General features: G+C 50.1%; 1 protein-coding gene across 2 annotated transcripts in view; it reads right to left on the reverse strand.

Moving 5' to 3' along the window:
• The window catches only part of nipal3 (NIPA like domain containing 3), a 144,809-nt gene that overhangs the window by 80,432 nt on the left and 47,948 nt on the right, over positions 1–16,429 (reverse strand). For both annotated transcript variants that reach the window (XM_070899276.1, XM_070899275.1), the window contains exons 8-10: positions 15,598–15,686; positions 14,320–14,383; positions 10,599–10,690 (exon numbers count right to left, since the gene is read on the reverse strand). In XM_070899276.1, coding sequence (XP_070755377.1) covers positions 10,599–10,690; positions 14,320–14,383; positions 15,598–15,686 — 245 coding nt within the window. The remainder of the gene's footprint in view (positions 1–10,598; positions 10,691–14,319; positions 14,384–15,597; positions 15,687–16,429) is intronic.

Raw genomic sequence — 16,429 nt, forward strand, 5'->3', positions numbered from 1 at the left:
TAGCCAATTCTCTATCCATGCTAATATATTACCCCCAACCCCGTGAACTTTTATCTTGTGCAATAACCTTTTATGTGGCACCTTGTCAAATGCCTTTTGGAAGTCCAAATACACCACATCCACTGGTTCCCCTTTATCCACTCTGATCGATACACCCTCAAAGAACTTCAGCAAATTTGTCGAACATGACTTCCTCTTCATAGATCCATGCTGACTCTGCCTGACCGAATTTTGCTTTTCCAAATGTCGTGCTACTGCTTCTTTAATAATGGACTCCAACATTTTCCCAACCACAGATGTTAGGCTAACTGGTCTATAGTTTGCTGCTTTTTGTCTGCCTCCTTTTTTTAAATAGGGGCATTACATTTGCAGTTTTCCAATCTGCTGGGAGCTCCCCAGAATCCAGGGAATTTTGGTAAATTACAACCAGTGCATCCACTATCCCTGCTGCTACTTCTGTTAACACCAAGGATGCAAGCCATCAGGTCCAGGGCATTTATCTGCCTTTAGTCCCATTATCTTACTGAGTATCACCTCCTTAGTGATTGAGATTATGTTAAGTTCCTCCCCGCCTATAGCCCCTTGACTATCCACTGTTGGAATATTGTTCGTGTCCTCTACCGTAAAGGCTGATACAAATTATTTGTTCAGAGTTTCTGCCATCTCCATGTTTCCCATTACTAATTCCCCGGTCTAGTCCTCTAGGGACCAACATTTACTTTAGCCACTCTTTTCCTTTTTATATACCAATAGAAAAGCTTGCTATCTGTTTTTATATTTTGTGCAAGTTTACTTTCATAGTCTATCTTTCCTTTCTTAATCACCTCCTCTCATCCAGCGATCCAGGGCACCAAATACTGCTTCCAGGTGAAACAGCGATTTATTTGTACTTGCAATTTAGTATACTGTATTCGCTGCTCCTGATGTGGCCTCCTCTACATTGGGGAGACCAAACGCAGATTGGGTGATCACTTCACTGAATTCCTCCGTTCATTCCGTATGACTGAGTTTCCGCTTGCTTGTTATTTTAATTCTCCGTCCCACTCCCACCTCTCTGTCCTCGGCCTCCTACACTGTTCTAATGAAGCTCAACGGAAGTTCAGGGATCATCACCTCATCTTTCCATTAAGCACATCGTAGCCTTCTGGACTCAACATGGGGTTCAACAATTTCAGACCATAACCACTGTCCTATTTTTGTGGACAGCAGATGCTGATAAAGACTGCTCTTTGTTTAAATCACTCCAGCCCTCCACCCTATCACAGACCTCACTTTTTGTTCTTTCCTCGCCCACCCCTTTCCCTGCCTCTGTGTTTGCTTAAAACCGTTACATCGCCAACAATTTCCAGTTCTGACAAAAGGTCACAGACTTGAAACGTTAACTCTGTTTCTCTCTCCACAGATGCTGAGTGTTTCCAGCATTTCCCATTTATATTTCACATTTCAAGAATTGACAGTATTTTGATTTATAGTTAAGGAAAGAGACCAGGAACAATCAAACTGGAGGGTGACTAAGTTCAGCGAGCCGAAAAGCGATCTGGCCCAGATGGATTGGGATAAGACAGTAAATGAGCAATGGAAGGCCTTCATAGAGGAGATAGTTCGGGTACGGACTAGACACATTCCTACAAGGGGGAAAGGAAGGGCAACCAAGCTAGAGCAGAAGTAAAAAATTGATATTAAACGAAACAGAAAAAGGAGGATGATGATAAATGTCAGAGTAGAGAATCAAGCAGAATAGGAACATAGAAAATAGGTGCAGGAGTAGGCCATTCGGCCCTTTGAGCCTGCACCGCCATTCAATAAGATCCATGGCTGATCATTCACCTCAGTACCCCTTTCCTGCTTCTCTCCATACCCTTTGATCCCTTTAGCCATAAGGGCCATATCTAACTCCCTCTTGAATATATCCAATGAACTGGCATGAACGAGACTCTGCAGTAGGGAGTTCCACAGGTTAACAACTCTCTGAGTGAAGAAGTTTCTCCTCATCTCAGTCCTAAATGGCCTACCCCTTATCCTTAGAATGTGACCCCTGGTTCTGGGCTTCCCCAAAATCGGGAATATTCTTCCTGCATCTAACCTATCCAGTACCGTCAGAATTTCATGTTTCTATGAGATCCCCTCTCATCCTTCTAAACTCCAGTGAATACAGGCCCAGTCGATCCAGTCTCTCCTCATATGTCAGTCCTGCCATCCCGGGAATCAGTCTGGTGAACCTTCGCTGCACTCCCTCAATAGCAAGAACGTTCTTCCTCAGATTAGGAGACCAAAAGTGAACACAATATTCCAGGTGAGGCCTCACTAAGGTCCTGCAGTAAGACCTCCCTGCTCCCATACTCAAATCCCCTAGCTATGAAGGCCAACATACCATTTGCCTTCTTCACCGCCTGCTGAACCTACATGCCAAGTTTCAATGACTGATGAACCATGACACCTAGGTTTCGCTGTACCTCCCCTTTTCCTAATATGCCACCAAAGTGGATAACCTCACATTTATCCATATTATACTGCATCTGCCAAGCGTTTGCCCAAGTCACCCTGCAGCCTTTTAGCGTCCTCCTCACAGCTCACACTGCCACCCAGCTTAGTGTCATCTGCAAACTTGGAGATATTACACTCAATTCCCTCATCCAAATCATTGATGTATATTGTAAATAACTGGGGTCCCAGCACTGACCCCTGCGGTACCCCACTAGTCACTGCCTGCCATTCTGAAAAGGACTCATTTATCCCGACTCTCTGCTTCCTGTCTGCCAACCAGTTCTCTATCCACGTCAGTACGTTACCCCCAATACCATGTGCTTTAATTTTGCACACCAATATCTTGTGTGGGACCTTGTCAAAAGCCTTTTGAAAGTCCAAATACACCACATCTACTGGTTCTCTCTTGTCCACTCTATCAGTTACATCCTCAAAAAATTCTAGAAGATTTGTCAAGCAGGATTTCCCTTTCATAAATCCATGCTGACTTGGACCGATCCCGTCACTGCTTTCCAAATGTGCTGCTATTTCTTCTTTAACAATTGATTCCAACATTTTCCCCACTACTGATGTCAGGCTAACCGATGTATAATTACCCGGTTTCTCTCTCCCTCCTTTCTTAAAAAGTGGTGTTACATTAGCTACCCTCCAGTCCATAGGAACCGATCCAGAGTCGATAGACTGTTGGAAAATGATCACCAATGCATCCACTATTTCTAGGGCTACCTCCTTAAGTACTCTGGGATGCAGACTATCAGGCCCTGGGGATTTATCGGCCTTCAATCCTATCAATTTCCCGAACACAATTTCCCACCTAATAAGGATTTCCTTCAGTTCCTCCTTCTCACTAGACCCTCGGTCCCCTAGTATTTCCGGAAGATAATTTGTATCTTCCTTCGTGAAGACAGATCCAAAGTATTTGTTTAACTGGTCCGCCATTTCTTTGTTTCCCATTATAAATTCACCTGAATCTGACTGCAAGGGACCTACGTTTGTTTTCACTAATCTTTTTCTCTTCACATATTTCTAGAAGCTTTTGCAGTCAGTTTTTATGTTCCCAGCAAGCTTCCTCTCATACTCTAATTTCCCTCTCCTAATTAAACCCTTTGTCCTCCTCTCCTGTATTACAAAATTCTCAGTCCTCAGGTTTGTTGCTTTTTCTGGCCAATTTATATGCCTCTTCCTTGGATTTAACACTATCCTTAATTTCCCTTGTTGGCCACGGTTGAGCCACCTTCCCAGTTTTATTTTTACTCCAGACAGGGATGTACAATTGTTGAAATTCATCCGTGTGATCTTTAAATGTTTGCCATTGCCTATCCACCATCAACCCTTTAAGTATCACTCGCCAGTCTATTCTAGCCAATTCACGTCTCATACCATCGAAGTTACCTTTCCTTAAGTTCAGGACCCTAGTCTCTGAACATAGAAAGTGCCAAGGAGAACTGAAAAATGGAATAAGCAGGGTAATGAGAATGTATGGGAAATGATTAGCAGGGAATCATACAAAGATGGGTGGGAAAGCAACTTGTGAGGAGGACGCAAAGAATCTGCAAAGGGATACAGAACGGCTAATAACAGAACGGTGGTAGGAAAAATAAAAAAGCAAATTATTTAAATGGTGAGAGATTACAAAATGCTGCGGCACAGAGGGATCTTTACAAAGTTAGCATGCAGGTACAGCAAGTAATTGGGAGGCAAGTCAAATGTTGGCCTTTATTGCAAGGGGGACTGGGAGAAATTTAGAACTCAGCAGAGGAGGACAAAGGGTTTGATTAGGGCAGGGAAAATATAGTACGAGAGGAAGCTTGCAGGGAACATTAGGACGGACTGCAAAAGCTTCAATAGATATGTAAAGAGAAAAAGGTTAATAAAGACAAACGTAGGTCCCCTGCAGTCAGAATCAGGGGAAGTCATAACAGGGAACAAAGAAATGGCAGACCAATTGAACAAGTACTTTGGTTCAGTATTCACTAAAGAGGACACAAACAACCTTCCGGATATAAAAGGGGTCAGAGGGTCTAGTAAGAAGGAGGAACTGAGGGAAATCCTTATTAGTCGGGAAATTGTGTTGGGGAAATTGATGGGATTGAAAGCTAATAAATCCCCAGGGCCTGATGGACTGCATCCCAGAGTACTTAAGGAGGTGGCCTTGGAAGTAGCGGATGCATTGACAGTCATTTTCCAACATTCCATAGACTCTGGATCAGTTCCTATGGAGTGAAGGGTAGCCAATGTAACTCCACTTTTTAAAAAAGGAGGGAGAGAGAAAACAGGGAATTATAGCTTGACATCGGTAGTGGGTAAAATGATGGAATCAATTAAGGATGTCATAGCAGCGCATTTGGAAAGAGACGACATGATAGGTCCAAGTTAGCATGGATTTGTGAAAGGGAAATCATGCTTGACAAATCTTCTGGAATTTTTTGAGGATGTTTCCAGTAGAGTGGACAAGGGAGAACAGTTGATGTGGTGTATTTGGACTTTCAGAAGGCTTTCGATAAGGTCCCACACAAGAGATTAATGTGCAAAGTTAAGGCACATGGGATTGGGGGTAGTGTGCTGGCGTGGATTGAGAACTAGTTGGCAGACAGGAAGCAAAGAATAGAAGTAAATGGGTACTTTTCAGAATGGCAGGCAGTGACTTGTGGGTTGCCGCAAGGTTCTGTGCTGGGGCCCCCCAGCTGTTTACATTGTACATTAATGATTTAGACGAGGGGATTAAATGTAGTATCTCCAAATTTGCGGATGACACTAAGTTGGGTGGCAGTGTGAGCTGCAAGGAGGATGCTATGAGGCTGCAGAGTGACTTGGATAGGTTAGGTGAGTGGGAAAATGCATGGCAGATGAAGTATAATGTGGATAAATGTGAGATTATCCACTTTGGTGGTAAAAACAGAGACAGACTATTATCTGAATGGTGACAGATTAGAAAAAGGGGAGGTGCAACGAGACCTGGGTGTCATGGTACATCAGTCATTGAAGGTTGGCATGCAGGTACAGCAGGCGGTTAAGAAAGCAAATGGCATGTTGGTCTACATAGCGAGGGGATTTGAGTACAGGGGCAGGGAGGTGTTACTATAGTTGTACAGGGCCTTGGTGAGGCCACACCTGGAGTATTGTATACAGTTTTGGTCTCCTAACTTGAGGAAGGACATTCTTGCTATTGAGGGAGTGCAGCGAAGGTTCACCAGACTGATTCCCGGGATGGCGGGACTGACACATCAAGAAAGACTGGATCAACTGGGCTTGTATTCACTGGAGTTCAGAAGAATGAGGGAGGATCTCATAGAAACGTTTATAATTCTGACGGGTTTAGACAGGTTAGATGCAGGAAGAATGTTCCCAATGTTGGGGAAGTCCAGAACCAGGGGTCATAGTCTAAGGATAAGGAGTAAGCCATTTAGGACCGAGATGAGGAGAAACATCTTCACCCAGAGAGTGGTGAACCTGTGGAATTTTCTACCACAGAAAGTTGTTGAGGCCAATTCACTAAATATATTCAAAAAGGAGTTAGATGTAGTCCTTACCACTAGGGGGAATCAAGGGGTATGGCGAGAAAGCAGGAATGGGGTACTGAAGTTGCATGTTCAGCCATGAACTCATTGAATGGCGGTGTAGGCTCGAAGGGCTGAATGGCCTGCTCCTGCACCTATTTTCTATGTTTCTATAAAAGCAGGGAAGTCCTGCTACAACTGTACAGGGTATTGGTGAGGCCACACCTAGAGTACTGCATACAGTTTTGGTCTTTGTATTTAAGGAGGGATATAATTGCATTGGAGGCAGTTCAGAGAAAGTTCACTAGGTTGATTCCTGAGATGAAGGGGTCATCTTATGAAGAAAGGTTGAGCAGGTTGGGCCTATACTCATTGGAGTTTAGAAGAAAGAGAGGTGATCTTATTGAAATGTATAAGATTCTGATAGGGCTTGACAAGGTCAATGCAGAGAGAGAATATAGAACTAGGGGGCATCGTCTCAGAATAAGGGGTCGCCATTTAAACGGAAATGAGGAGGAATTTCTTCTCTCTGAGGGTCGTGAATTTTTGGAATTCTCTGCCCCAGAGAGCTGTGGAGGCTGGGTCACTGAATATATTTAAGGTGGAATTCGACAGATTTTTGAACGATTAGGGAGTCCAGGGTTATGGGGAGAGGGCATGGAAGTGGAGTTGAGGCCAAGATCAGATCAGCCATGATCTTACTGAATGGCGGAGCAGGCTCGAGGGGCCAAATGGCCTACTCCTGCTCCTATTTCTTATGCTCTTATGTTCTTATGTTGGAACACTAAAGACTTTTATAAACATATAAATAGTAACAGGATAGCCAAAGGAAGGGTGGTGCCGTTCAGGGACCAATAGGAGATATTCTTCTGGAGGCAGAGGGCATGTCTGAGGTACTAAATGAGCACTTTGTATCTGTGTTCACTAGAGAAGAGGATGCTGCCAATGTAGCAGGAAAGGAGGGAGTAGCGATATCGGATAGGATATAAATCAATAAGGTGGTGGTACTTCAAAGGTTGGCAGCGTCAAAGCAGAAAAGTAACACGATCCGGATGGGATGCATCCTCGGTTGCCGAGGGTGGAAATTGCAGAAGCTCTGGCCACAATTTTTCAATCTTCCTTAGATATGGGAATAGTGTCAGAGGACTGCAAATGTTACACCCTGTTCAAAGAGGAGAGGGATAAAACTGGTAACTACAAGCCAGTTAACCCAATGTCAGTGGTGGAGAAACTTCTGGGGATCATAATCCGGGACAAAATTAATTGTTATGGAAAAACAAAGTTAATAAATGAGAGCCAACATGGATTTGTTAAAGGAAAATAGTATGTGACAAATGTGATTGAGCTCTTCAATAAAATAACAGAGGCTTGAGGACAGTAGTGCAACTGATGTAGTGTATGTAGACTTTCAATAGGTGTTTGACAAAGTACCACATAATAGGCTTGTTAGCAAAATTGAAGCTCCTGGGATTAAAGGGACAGCGGCAGTGTGGATACGGAATTGGGTAAGGAACAGAAAGCAGAGAGTAGTGGTGAACAGTTGTTTCTCAGACTGGAGGTGAGTATACAGTGGTGTCCCCAGGGGTCAGTATTAGGCAAACTGCTCTTTTTAATATATATTAATGACCTGGACTTGGGTATAGGGGGCATAATATAAACAGTGAAGAGGACAGTAGCAGGCGTCAGGAGGACATAGACAGACTGGTTCAATGGGCAGAGGCAATTTAATGTAGAGTAGTGTGAAGTGATGCATTTTGGAAGCAAGAATGAGGAGAGAGGAAAGGCAATAGAAATTAAACGGTATAATTTTAAAGGGTACGGAGAGACCGGGGGGTTTACAGAAAGAAATCTTTGACAGCGGCAGGACAAGCTGTTTTAAACAGCATACGTGATCTTTGGCTTTATAATTCGAGGCAGAGAGAACTAAAGCAAGGCATTAAGTTAATCTTCCATAAATCAGCAGCTGGAGTACGGCACCAATTCTCGGCACCAGGCAGGGTGTGAAGGCCTTGGAGAGGGTGCAGAAGAGATTTACTGGATGGTTCCAGGGATGAAAGTCTTCAGTTTCAGGGAGAGCCTGGAGAAGCTGGGATTGTTCCCCATACAGCAGAGACGGTTAAGGGGAGATTTAATACAGGTGTTCTAAATACTGAGGGTTATGCAGGAGTAGATAGGGAGAAACAGTTTCTATTGGCAAGAGGATTGGTAACCAGAGGACACAGCTCCCCTCTCCTACACACATTTACACAGCCTCTCTCTCTTAGCCCGCTCTCTCTCTCTCAACTCTCTCTCTTTGTCCCCCTCTCTCTCTTAGCACCCCCCCTCTCTCTCTCTCTCTCTCTCTGCCCCCCTCTCCCACAGCACCCTCTCTCCCTCTCAGACACACACGATCTCTCACAGACAATCCCCTCCCAGCCCCTCTCTCTGCCCCGAAAACAAAACCCTCCTCTGCCCCGCACAACCCCTCTCTGTGACTCTCACACACACACAACGCCCCCCTCCTCTCTCTCTCACAGCCTCTCGCGCAGCCCCCACCCCCCCTCGCACAGGCCTTCCCTCTGTCCCTCGTTTGCACAGCCCATCTCTCTCTCACACACACTGCCCCTCTCTCTCTCTCACACACACAGCCTGTCTCTCTCTCTCTCCCCCACAGACAGCGCCCCTCCCTCTCTCTCTGCCCCCCTCAGCCACGCACAAACACCCCCCGTCTCGCACAAGCCCCCCCTCTCCCTCTCCCTCTCACACACAGCCCCCCCTCTCCCTCACACACACACACAGCCCCACCCCTCGCCCTCACACGCACAGCCCCCCCTTCGCCCTCACACGCACAGCCCCCCCCCTTCGCCCTCACACGCACAGCCCCCCCTCCCTCTCACACACAGCCTCCCCCCCCTCTCACACACAGCCCCCCCCTCACACACAGCCCACAGCCCCCCCCTCACACACAGCCCCCCCCTCTCACACACAGCCCCCCTCCCTCCCTCTCGCACACAGCCCCCCCCTCCCTCTCGCACACAGCCCCCCCCTCCCTCTCGCACACAGCCCCCCCCCCTCTCGCACACAGCCCCCCCCCCTCGCCCTCTCACACACAGCCCCCCCCTCTCCCTCTCACACACACGCACAGCCCCCCCCTCGCCCTCACACGCACAGCACCCCCCTCGCCCTCACACGCACAGCCCCCCCCTCGCCCTCACACGCACAGCCCCCCCCTCGCCCTCACACGCACAGCCCCCCCCCTCCCCCTCACACGCACAGCCCCCCCCCTCCCCCTCACACGCATCTCCCCCCCCCCTCCCTCTCACACACAGCCTTCCCCCTCCTCCCTCTCACACACAGCCTCCCCCCCCCTCCCTCTCACACACAGCCCCTCCCCTCCCTCTCACACAGCCCCTCCCCTCCCTCTCACACAGCCCCTCCCCTCCCTCTCACACAGCCCCTCCCCTCCCTCTCACACAGCCCCTCCCCTCCCTCTCACACAGCCCCTCCCCTCCCTCTCACACAGCCCCTCCCCTCCCTCTCACACAGCCCCTCCCCTCCCTCTCACACAGCCCCTCCCCTCCCTCTCACACAGCCCCTCCCCTCCCTCTCACACAGCCCCTCCCCTCCCTCTCACACAGCCCCTCCCCTCCCTCTCACACAGCCCCTCCCCTCCCTCTCACACAGCCCCTCCCCTCCCTCTCACACAGCCCCCCCCTCACACACAGCCCCCCCCTACACACACAGCCCCCCCCCCACACACAGCCCCCCCCCCACACACACAGCCCCCCCAACACACACAGCCCCCCCCAACACACACAGCCCCCCCCCACACACACAGCCCCCCCCCACACACACAGCCCCCCCCCACACACACACAGCCCCCCCCACACACACACAGCCCCCCCCCACACACACACAGCCCCCCCCTCACACACACAGCCCCCCACTCCCTCTCACACACAGCCCCCCCCCTCCCTCTCACACACAGCACCCCCCCTCCCTCTCACACACAGCCCCCCCCTCGCCCTCTCACACACAGCCCCCCCCTCGCCCTCTCACACACAGCCCCCCCCTCGCCCTCTCACACAAAAACCCCCCCCTCGCCCTCTCACACACAGCACCCCCCTCTCCCTCTCACACACAGCACCCCCCTCTCCCTCTCACACACAGCACCCCCCTCTCCCTCTCACACACAGCCCCCCCTCTCCCTCTCACACACAGCCCCACCCCTCGCCCTCACACACACAGCCCCCCTCTCCCTCTCACACACAGCCCCCCTCTCCCTCTCACGCACAGCCCCCCCCTCGCCCTCACACGCACAGCCCCCCCTTCGCCCTCACACGCACAGCCCCCCCCCTTCGCCCTCACACGCACAGCCCCCCCCTCCCCTCTCACACACAGCCCCCCCTCCCTCTCACACACAGCCCCCCCCCTCCCTCTCACACACAGCGCCCCCCCTCCCTCTCACACACAGCCCCCCCTTGCCCTCTCACACACAGCCCCCCCCCTCGCCCTCTCACACACAGACCCCCCCTCTCCCTCTCTCTCGTTCGCACAGCCGCTCTCTCTCTCTCTCTCACACTTACACAGCCACTTTCTCCCTCTCTCTCTATCTCTCCTGTCTGTACAGTTACTGACCTGGAATCACATCCATCGGGACGTACGGTTCAAACGCCTTCTTCTTCTTACTCTGTGTAATCAAAGCTACGCCCAGGAATGCGATGCAGGAGCTTAAGGAACGAAGAAAAAATAATGAGCGCCGGAATGATTCACACAAGTTTCTCTTGTCATTGGGTGGAGATAAGGAATAATGAGAAAAAGTCGCTGGTGGACATAGTCTTTGGCCCCCTAACAGTAGCTACACTGTTGGACGGAGTATAAATCAAGAAATAATGGAGGCTTGTAATAAAGGAAAATCAATAAACATGGGCGATTTTAACCTTCATATTGATTGGACAAAGCAAATTGGCCAGGGTAGCCTTGAGGAGGAGTTCATAGTGTATCCGGGATTGTTTCCTTGTACAGTACGTTGCAGAACCAACCAGGGAGCAGGCTATCTTAGAGCTGGTATTGTGTAATAAACGATCTCCTCGTGAAGGATCTTCTAGGAATGAGTGACCATAACTTGGTTGAATTTCAAATTCAGTTGGAGGGTGAGAAAGTTGGTTCTCAAACCAGTGTGCTAAGCTTAAATAAAGGAGACTACAAAGGTATGAGGGCAGAGTTGGCTAAATAGCTGAGAAAAGTATGGGACGCTTGATGAGCAGTGGCAGACATTTAAGGAGATATTTCATAACTCCCAACAAAAATATATCCCAATAAGAAGGAAACACTAAGAGAAGGGATAACCATCCGTGGCTAATTAAGGAAATAAGGGATGGTATCAAATTGAAAACAAAGGCATACAATGTGGTCAAGACTAGTGGGAGGCCAGAAGATTGGGAAACTTTTAAAAGCCAGCAGAGAACGATTAAGAAAATGATAGACAGATTGAAGATAGATTATGAAAGTAAACTAGTACAAAATATAAAAACAGACAGTAAGAGTTTCTACAGGTACATAAAAAAGAAAAAAAAAAGAAGAGTAGCTAAAGTAAATATTGGTCCCCGAGAGGATGAGACTGGGTAATTAATAATGGGGAACAGGGAAATTGCAGAGACGTTGAACAAATATTATGTATCAGTCTTTACGATAGAAGACACTAAAAGCATCCCAATAATGGATAATCAAGGGGCTATAAAGAGGGGGCAATTTAAAACAATCACGATCACTAAAGAAGTAGTACTCGGTAAAATAATGGGACTAAAGGCGGACAAGTCCCCTGGACCTGGTGGCTTGCATCCTATACCTAGAGTACTGCGTACAGTTTTGGTCTCTGTATTTAAGGAAGGATATACTTGCATTGGAGGCTGTTCAGAGAAAGTTCACTAGGTTGATTCCGGAGATGAGGGGGTTGACTTATGAAGATAGGTTGAGTAGTTTGGGCCTCTACACATTGGAGTTCAGAAGAATGAGAGGTGATCTTATCAAAACATATAAGATAATGAGGGGACTCGACAAGGTGGATGCAGGGAAACTAAAACTAGGGGACATAGTCTCAGAATAAGGTGCCGCCCATTTAAAACTGAGATGAGGAGAAATTTCTTCTCAGAGGGTTGTAAATCTATGGAATTCTCTGTCCCAGAGAGCTGTGGAAGCTGGATCATTGAATATATTTAAGACAGAGATTGACAGATTTTTGAGCTATAAGCGAATAAAGGGTTATGGGGAGCGGGCAGGGAAGTGGAGCTGAGTCCATGATCAGATCAGCCATGATATTATTAAATGGCGGAGCAGGCTCGAGGGGCCAGGTGGCCTACTCCTGCTCCTATTTCTTATGTCATCAACTTATTCAAAATCTACCAGCAGCTCCCAAGGTAGTAATCAGCACTGCCTGGGAACAGATGGTAAGTTAAGTTTGTGCAGAAAGACAGGGGAATAGAGCCTGCAGGAGCAGAGATAAGAGAGCTGGAATCTGAGAATGGGAGGGGAGAGCAGGGACAGGGAAGCAGAGGGTTGGGAATGGGGAATTCCTTTATGGATTGAGAGAGACTGGTAGCACAAGAGAAATATTTTAGCCAATGTGGCTGCAATAGACAGAGAGCACAGTGTGATGAATTAATTGTAATTCAAAACTGTGCTTTACTCCTGATGAACTTGGCTGTCCGTGTCCTAACTTGCACCGTGTCCCGCTCACCCATCATCCCCTGTGCTCACTGCCCCGTGTCCCGCTCACCCATCACCCCCTGTGCTCGCTGCCCCGTGTCCTAACTCGCACCAAGTCCCGCTCACCCATCACCCCCTGTGCCCACTGCCCCGTGTCCTAACTCGCACCAAGTCCCGCTCACCCATCACCCACTGTGGTCACTGCCCCGTGTCCTAACTCGCACCAAGTCCCGCTCACCCATCACCCCCTGTGCTCGCTGCCCGTGTTCTAACTCGCACCAAGTCCCGCTCACCCATCACCCCCTGTGCTCGCTGCCCGTGTCCTAACTCGCACCAAGTCCCGCTCACCCATCACCCCCTGTCCTAACTCGCACCAAGGCCCGCTCAAACATCACCCCCTGTGCTCACTGCCCGTGTCCTAACTCACACCAAGTCCCGGTCACCCATCACCCACTGTGGTCACTACCCCGTGTCCTAACTCGCACCAAGTCCCGCTCACCCATCACCCCCTGTGCCCACTGCCCCGTGTCCTAACTCGCACCAAGTCCCGCTCACCCATCACCCACTGTGGTCACTGCCCTGTGTCCTAACTCGCACCAAGTCCCGCTCACCCATCACCCCCTGTGCTCGCTGCCCGTGTCCGTGTCCTAACTCGCACCAAGTCCCGCTCACCCATCACCCCCTGTGCTTGCTGCCTGTGTCCTAACTCACACCAAGGCCCGCTCACCCATCACCCCCTGTCCTAACTCGCACCAAGGCCCGCTCAAACATCACCCCCTGTGCTCACTGCCTGTGTCCTAACTCACACCAAGTCCCGGTCACCCATCACCCCCTGTGCTCGCTGACCTACATTGGCTCCCAGTTAAACGACGCCTCGATTTCTAAATTCTCATCCGTGTTTACAAATCCCTCCATGGACTTGCCCCTCCCTATATCTCTAATCTCCTCCAGCCTCACAACCCCACAAGATGTTTGCGCTCCTCAAATTTTGCCCTCTTGAGCAACCCGATTATAATCGCTCACCATCGATGGCCGTGCCTTCTGTTGCCTGCACCCCAAGCTCTGTAACTCCCTCCCTAAACCTCGCTACCCCTGTCTCCTCCTTTAAGATGCTCCTTAAACCTCCCTCTTTGACCAATCTTTTGGTCATCTGCCGTTATTTCTTCTTATGTGGTTCAAAAGTATCTGTTGTGTCTATAACACTGCTGGGATGCGCCTTGGGATGATTTACTGTACTAAAGGTGCTATAGAAATACAAGTTGTTGTTGTTATTAACACTGCCGCCGTGTACAGTACAGAATGATAAAAACTTGTCCCTTTACTCCTGGTAACACTGTGTACAGTATGGTGAGTATACTACCCATTTACCCCTGGTAACACTGTGTACAGTACGGTGAGTATACTACCCATTTACCCCTGGTAACACTATGTACAGTACGGTGAGTATATTACCCATTTACCCCTGATAACACTGTATACAGTACGGTGAGTATACTACTCATTTACTCCTGGTAACACTGTGTACAATACGGTGAGTATACTACCCATTTACTCCTGGTAACACTGTGTACAATACGGTGAGTATACTACCATTTACCCCTGGTAACACTACCCGCCTACACAGTACAGAACGTTTGTTTCAGCATCAACCTACCCGAAGATGAACATGCAGATGTGAAGAGCATCAGCGCCTCGAAACTCTAAATAAAACGTGGCCCCTGGAGAGTAAAACAATCAATCAGAACGGGTCAGAGCGCAGTCACCTTCCCCCAATCCGCCCGCATCACCCACCCACACCCCACCCCCCGCCCCCACACACACACACCAACCCGCCCCACACCCAACCCCCCCACCCACACACACCAATCCGCCCCCACGCATCCACACCCACACCCAACCCCCCCCCCACCCACACCCAACCCCCCCCCCACCCACACCCAACCCACCCCACCCACACACACCAACCCGCCCCCCACCCCCCCCGCCACACTCCCACCCACCCCCCCACACACCAATCCGCCCCCCACGCATCCACACCCAACCCCCCCACCCACACCCAACCCCCCCCACCCACACCCAACCCCCCCCACCCACACCCAACCCCCCCCACCCACACCCAACCCCCCCCACCCACACCCAACCCCCCCCACCCACACCCAACCCCCCCCACCCACACGCCACCCACCCCCCCGCCACACTCCCACCCACCCCCCCGCCACACTCCCACCCACCCCCCCACACACACACACACACCAATCCGCCCCCCACGTATCCACACCCAATCCGCCCCCCACGTATCCACACCCAACCCCCCCCACCCACACCCAACCCCCCCCACCCACACCCAACCCCCCCCACCCACTCCCAACCCCCCCCACCCACTCCCAACCCCCCCCACACCAACCCACCCCCCACCCCCCGCCACACTCCCACCCACACCCCCACACACACACACCAATCCGACCCCCACGCATCCACACCCAACTCCCCCACCCACACCCCAACCCAACCACCCCCCCCACACGCATCCACACCCAACCCCCCCCAGCCACACCCCAAACCCCCCCCACGCATCCACACCCAACCCCCCCCACCCACACAACCCCACCACCCCCCCCCCCCCGCACATACCAACCTGCCCCCCCCCACCCATCCACACCCCCCCACCCACCTACCAACTACCCAACCTCAACCCCGCACTCCCACCCTTCCTCACCCCCCACCCCCACACCAACCCACTCCCCTCACCAATCCACCCCAACCTCGCCCCGCCCCCCCCTTCTCCATCCACTTCCAACTCGCACTACCCCACTCACAGACTCCTCACTTACCCGTGGGGGGGGCACCGTTACCCCACTCACAGACTCTTCACTTACCCCAGGCACTGTCCCTCTGTTACATCAGAGGCCAATTGAAGTGCACAGATACTCACCAGCGATGATGGCGATGGTTGTGGAGAGAATGTAGCTGAGGCTGGCAATCTGAGATGCATCATACAGCTGCGAGACCTCACGCAGAAACCTTCAATAACACAAAGAACAGTCTCAGGCTCCGCAACTCCTATCTCCCTCAGCAAGAACATGGCATCCTGGCATTTAACCCTCAGTGCTCCCACCCCATACTGCTGACCCACTGCCACACCCAGTCCCAGAGTGTGACTCCCTGTCCCAGTGTGAAAGGTCAGTGTGTGACCCAGAGTGTGAAAGGTCAGTGTGTGACCCCGAGTCCCAGAGTGTGAAAGGTCAGTGTGTGACCCCGAGTCCCAGAGTGTGAAAGGTCAGTGTGTGACCCACCCAGCTCACTCCTATAATGTTATCAGTAAAAGTTTCATACAAAATCGTGGAAAAATTAGCTTAAAACAAGCAAATGAGATATGGGTTTTATAACTAGGGGCACAGACAGAAAGGCAAAGGAGCAACACTAAACCTGTAGAATCACAACTGAGAATACTGCGAGTAGTTTGTGTGTCCCACTTTAGGGTGAGAGAGCTTAAGGGATGGACTATGATAATCTTCGGAATGAGAAATGGGGGCTCTATTCATTGGAACAAAGAAGGTGTCAATTTAAAATGTTGTGGGGTTTGATAATGTAAACCAGGGACAGCTATTTCCATTGGTCAATGAGCTGCTCACTCGTGTGAATAAACTGAAGTGAACAAAGGTTCGAAACATTATTACACAGAGGCGGTTTAGGATCAAGAAACTTGTGGAAGCAGAATCCAGATTAGCCTTTGAGGGAAGTGAATAAACATGTGAAAAGTAAAG

This window comes from Pristiophorus japonicus, chromosome 14 (assembly GCF_044704955.1).
Source record: "Pristiophorus japonicus isolate sPriJap1 chromosome 14, sPriJap1.hap1, whole genome shotgun sequence".
NCBI lineage: Eukaryota > Metazoa > Chordata > Chondrichthyes > Pristiophoridae > Pristiophorus > Pristiophorus japonicus.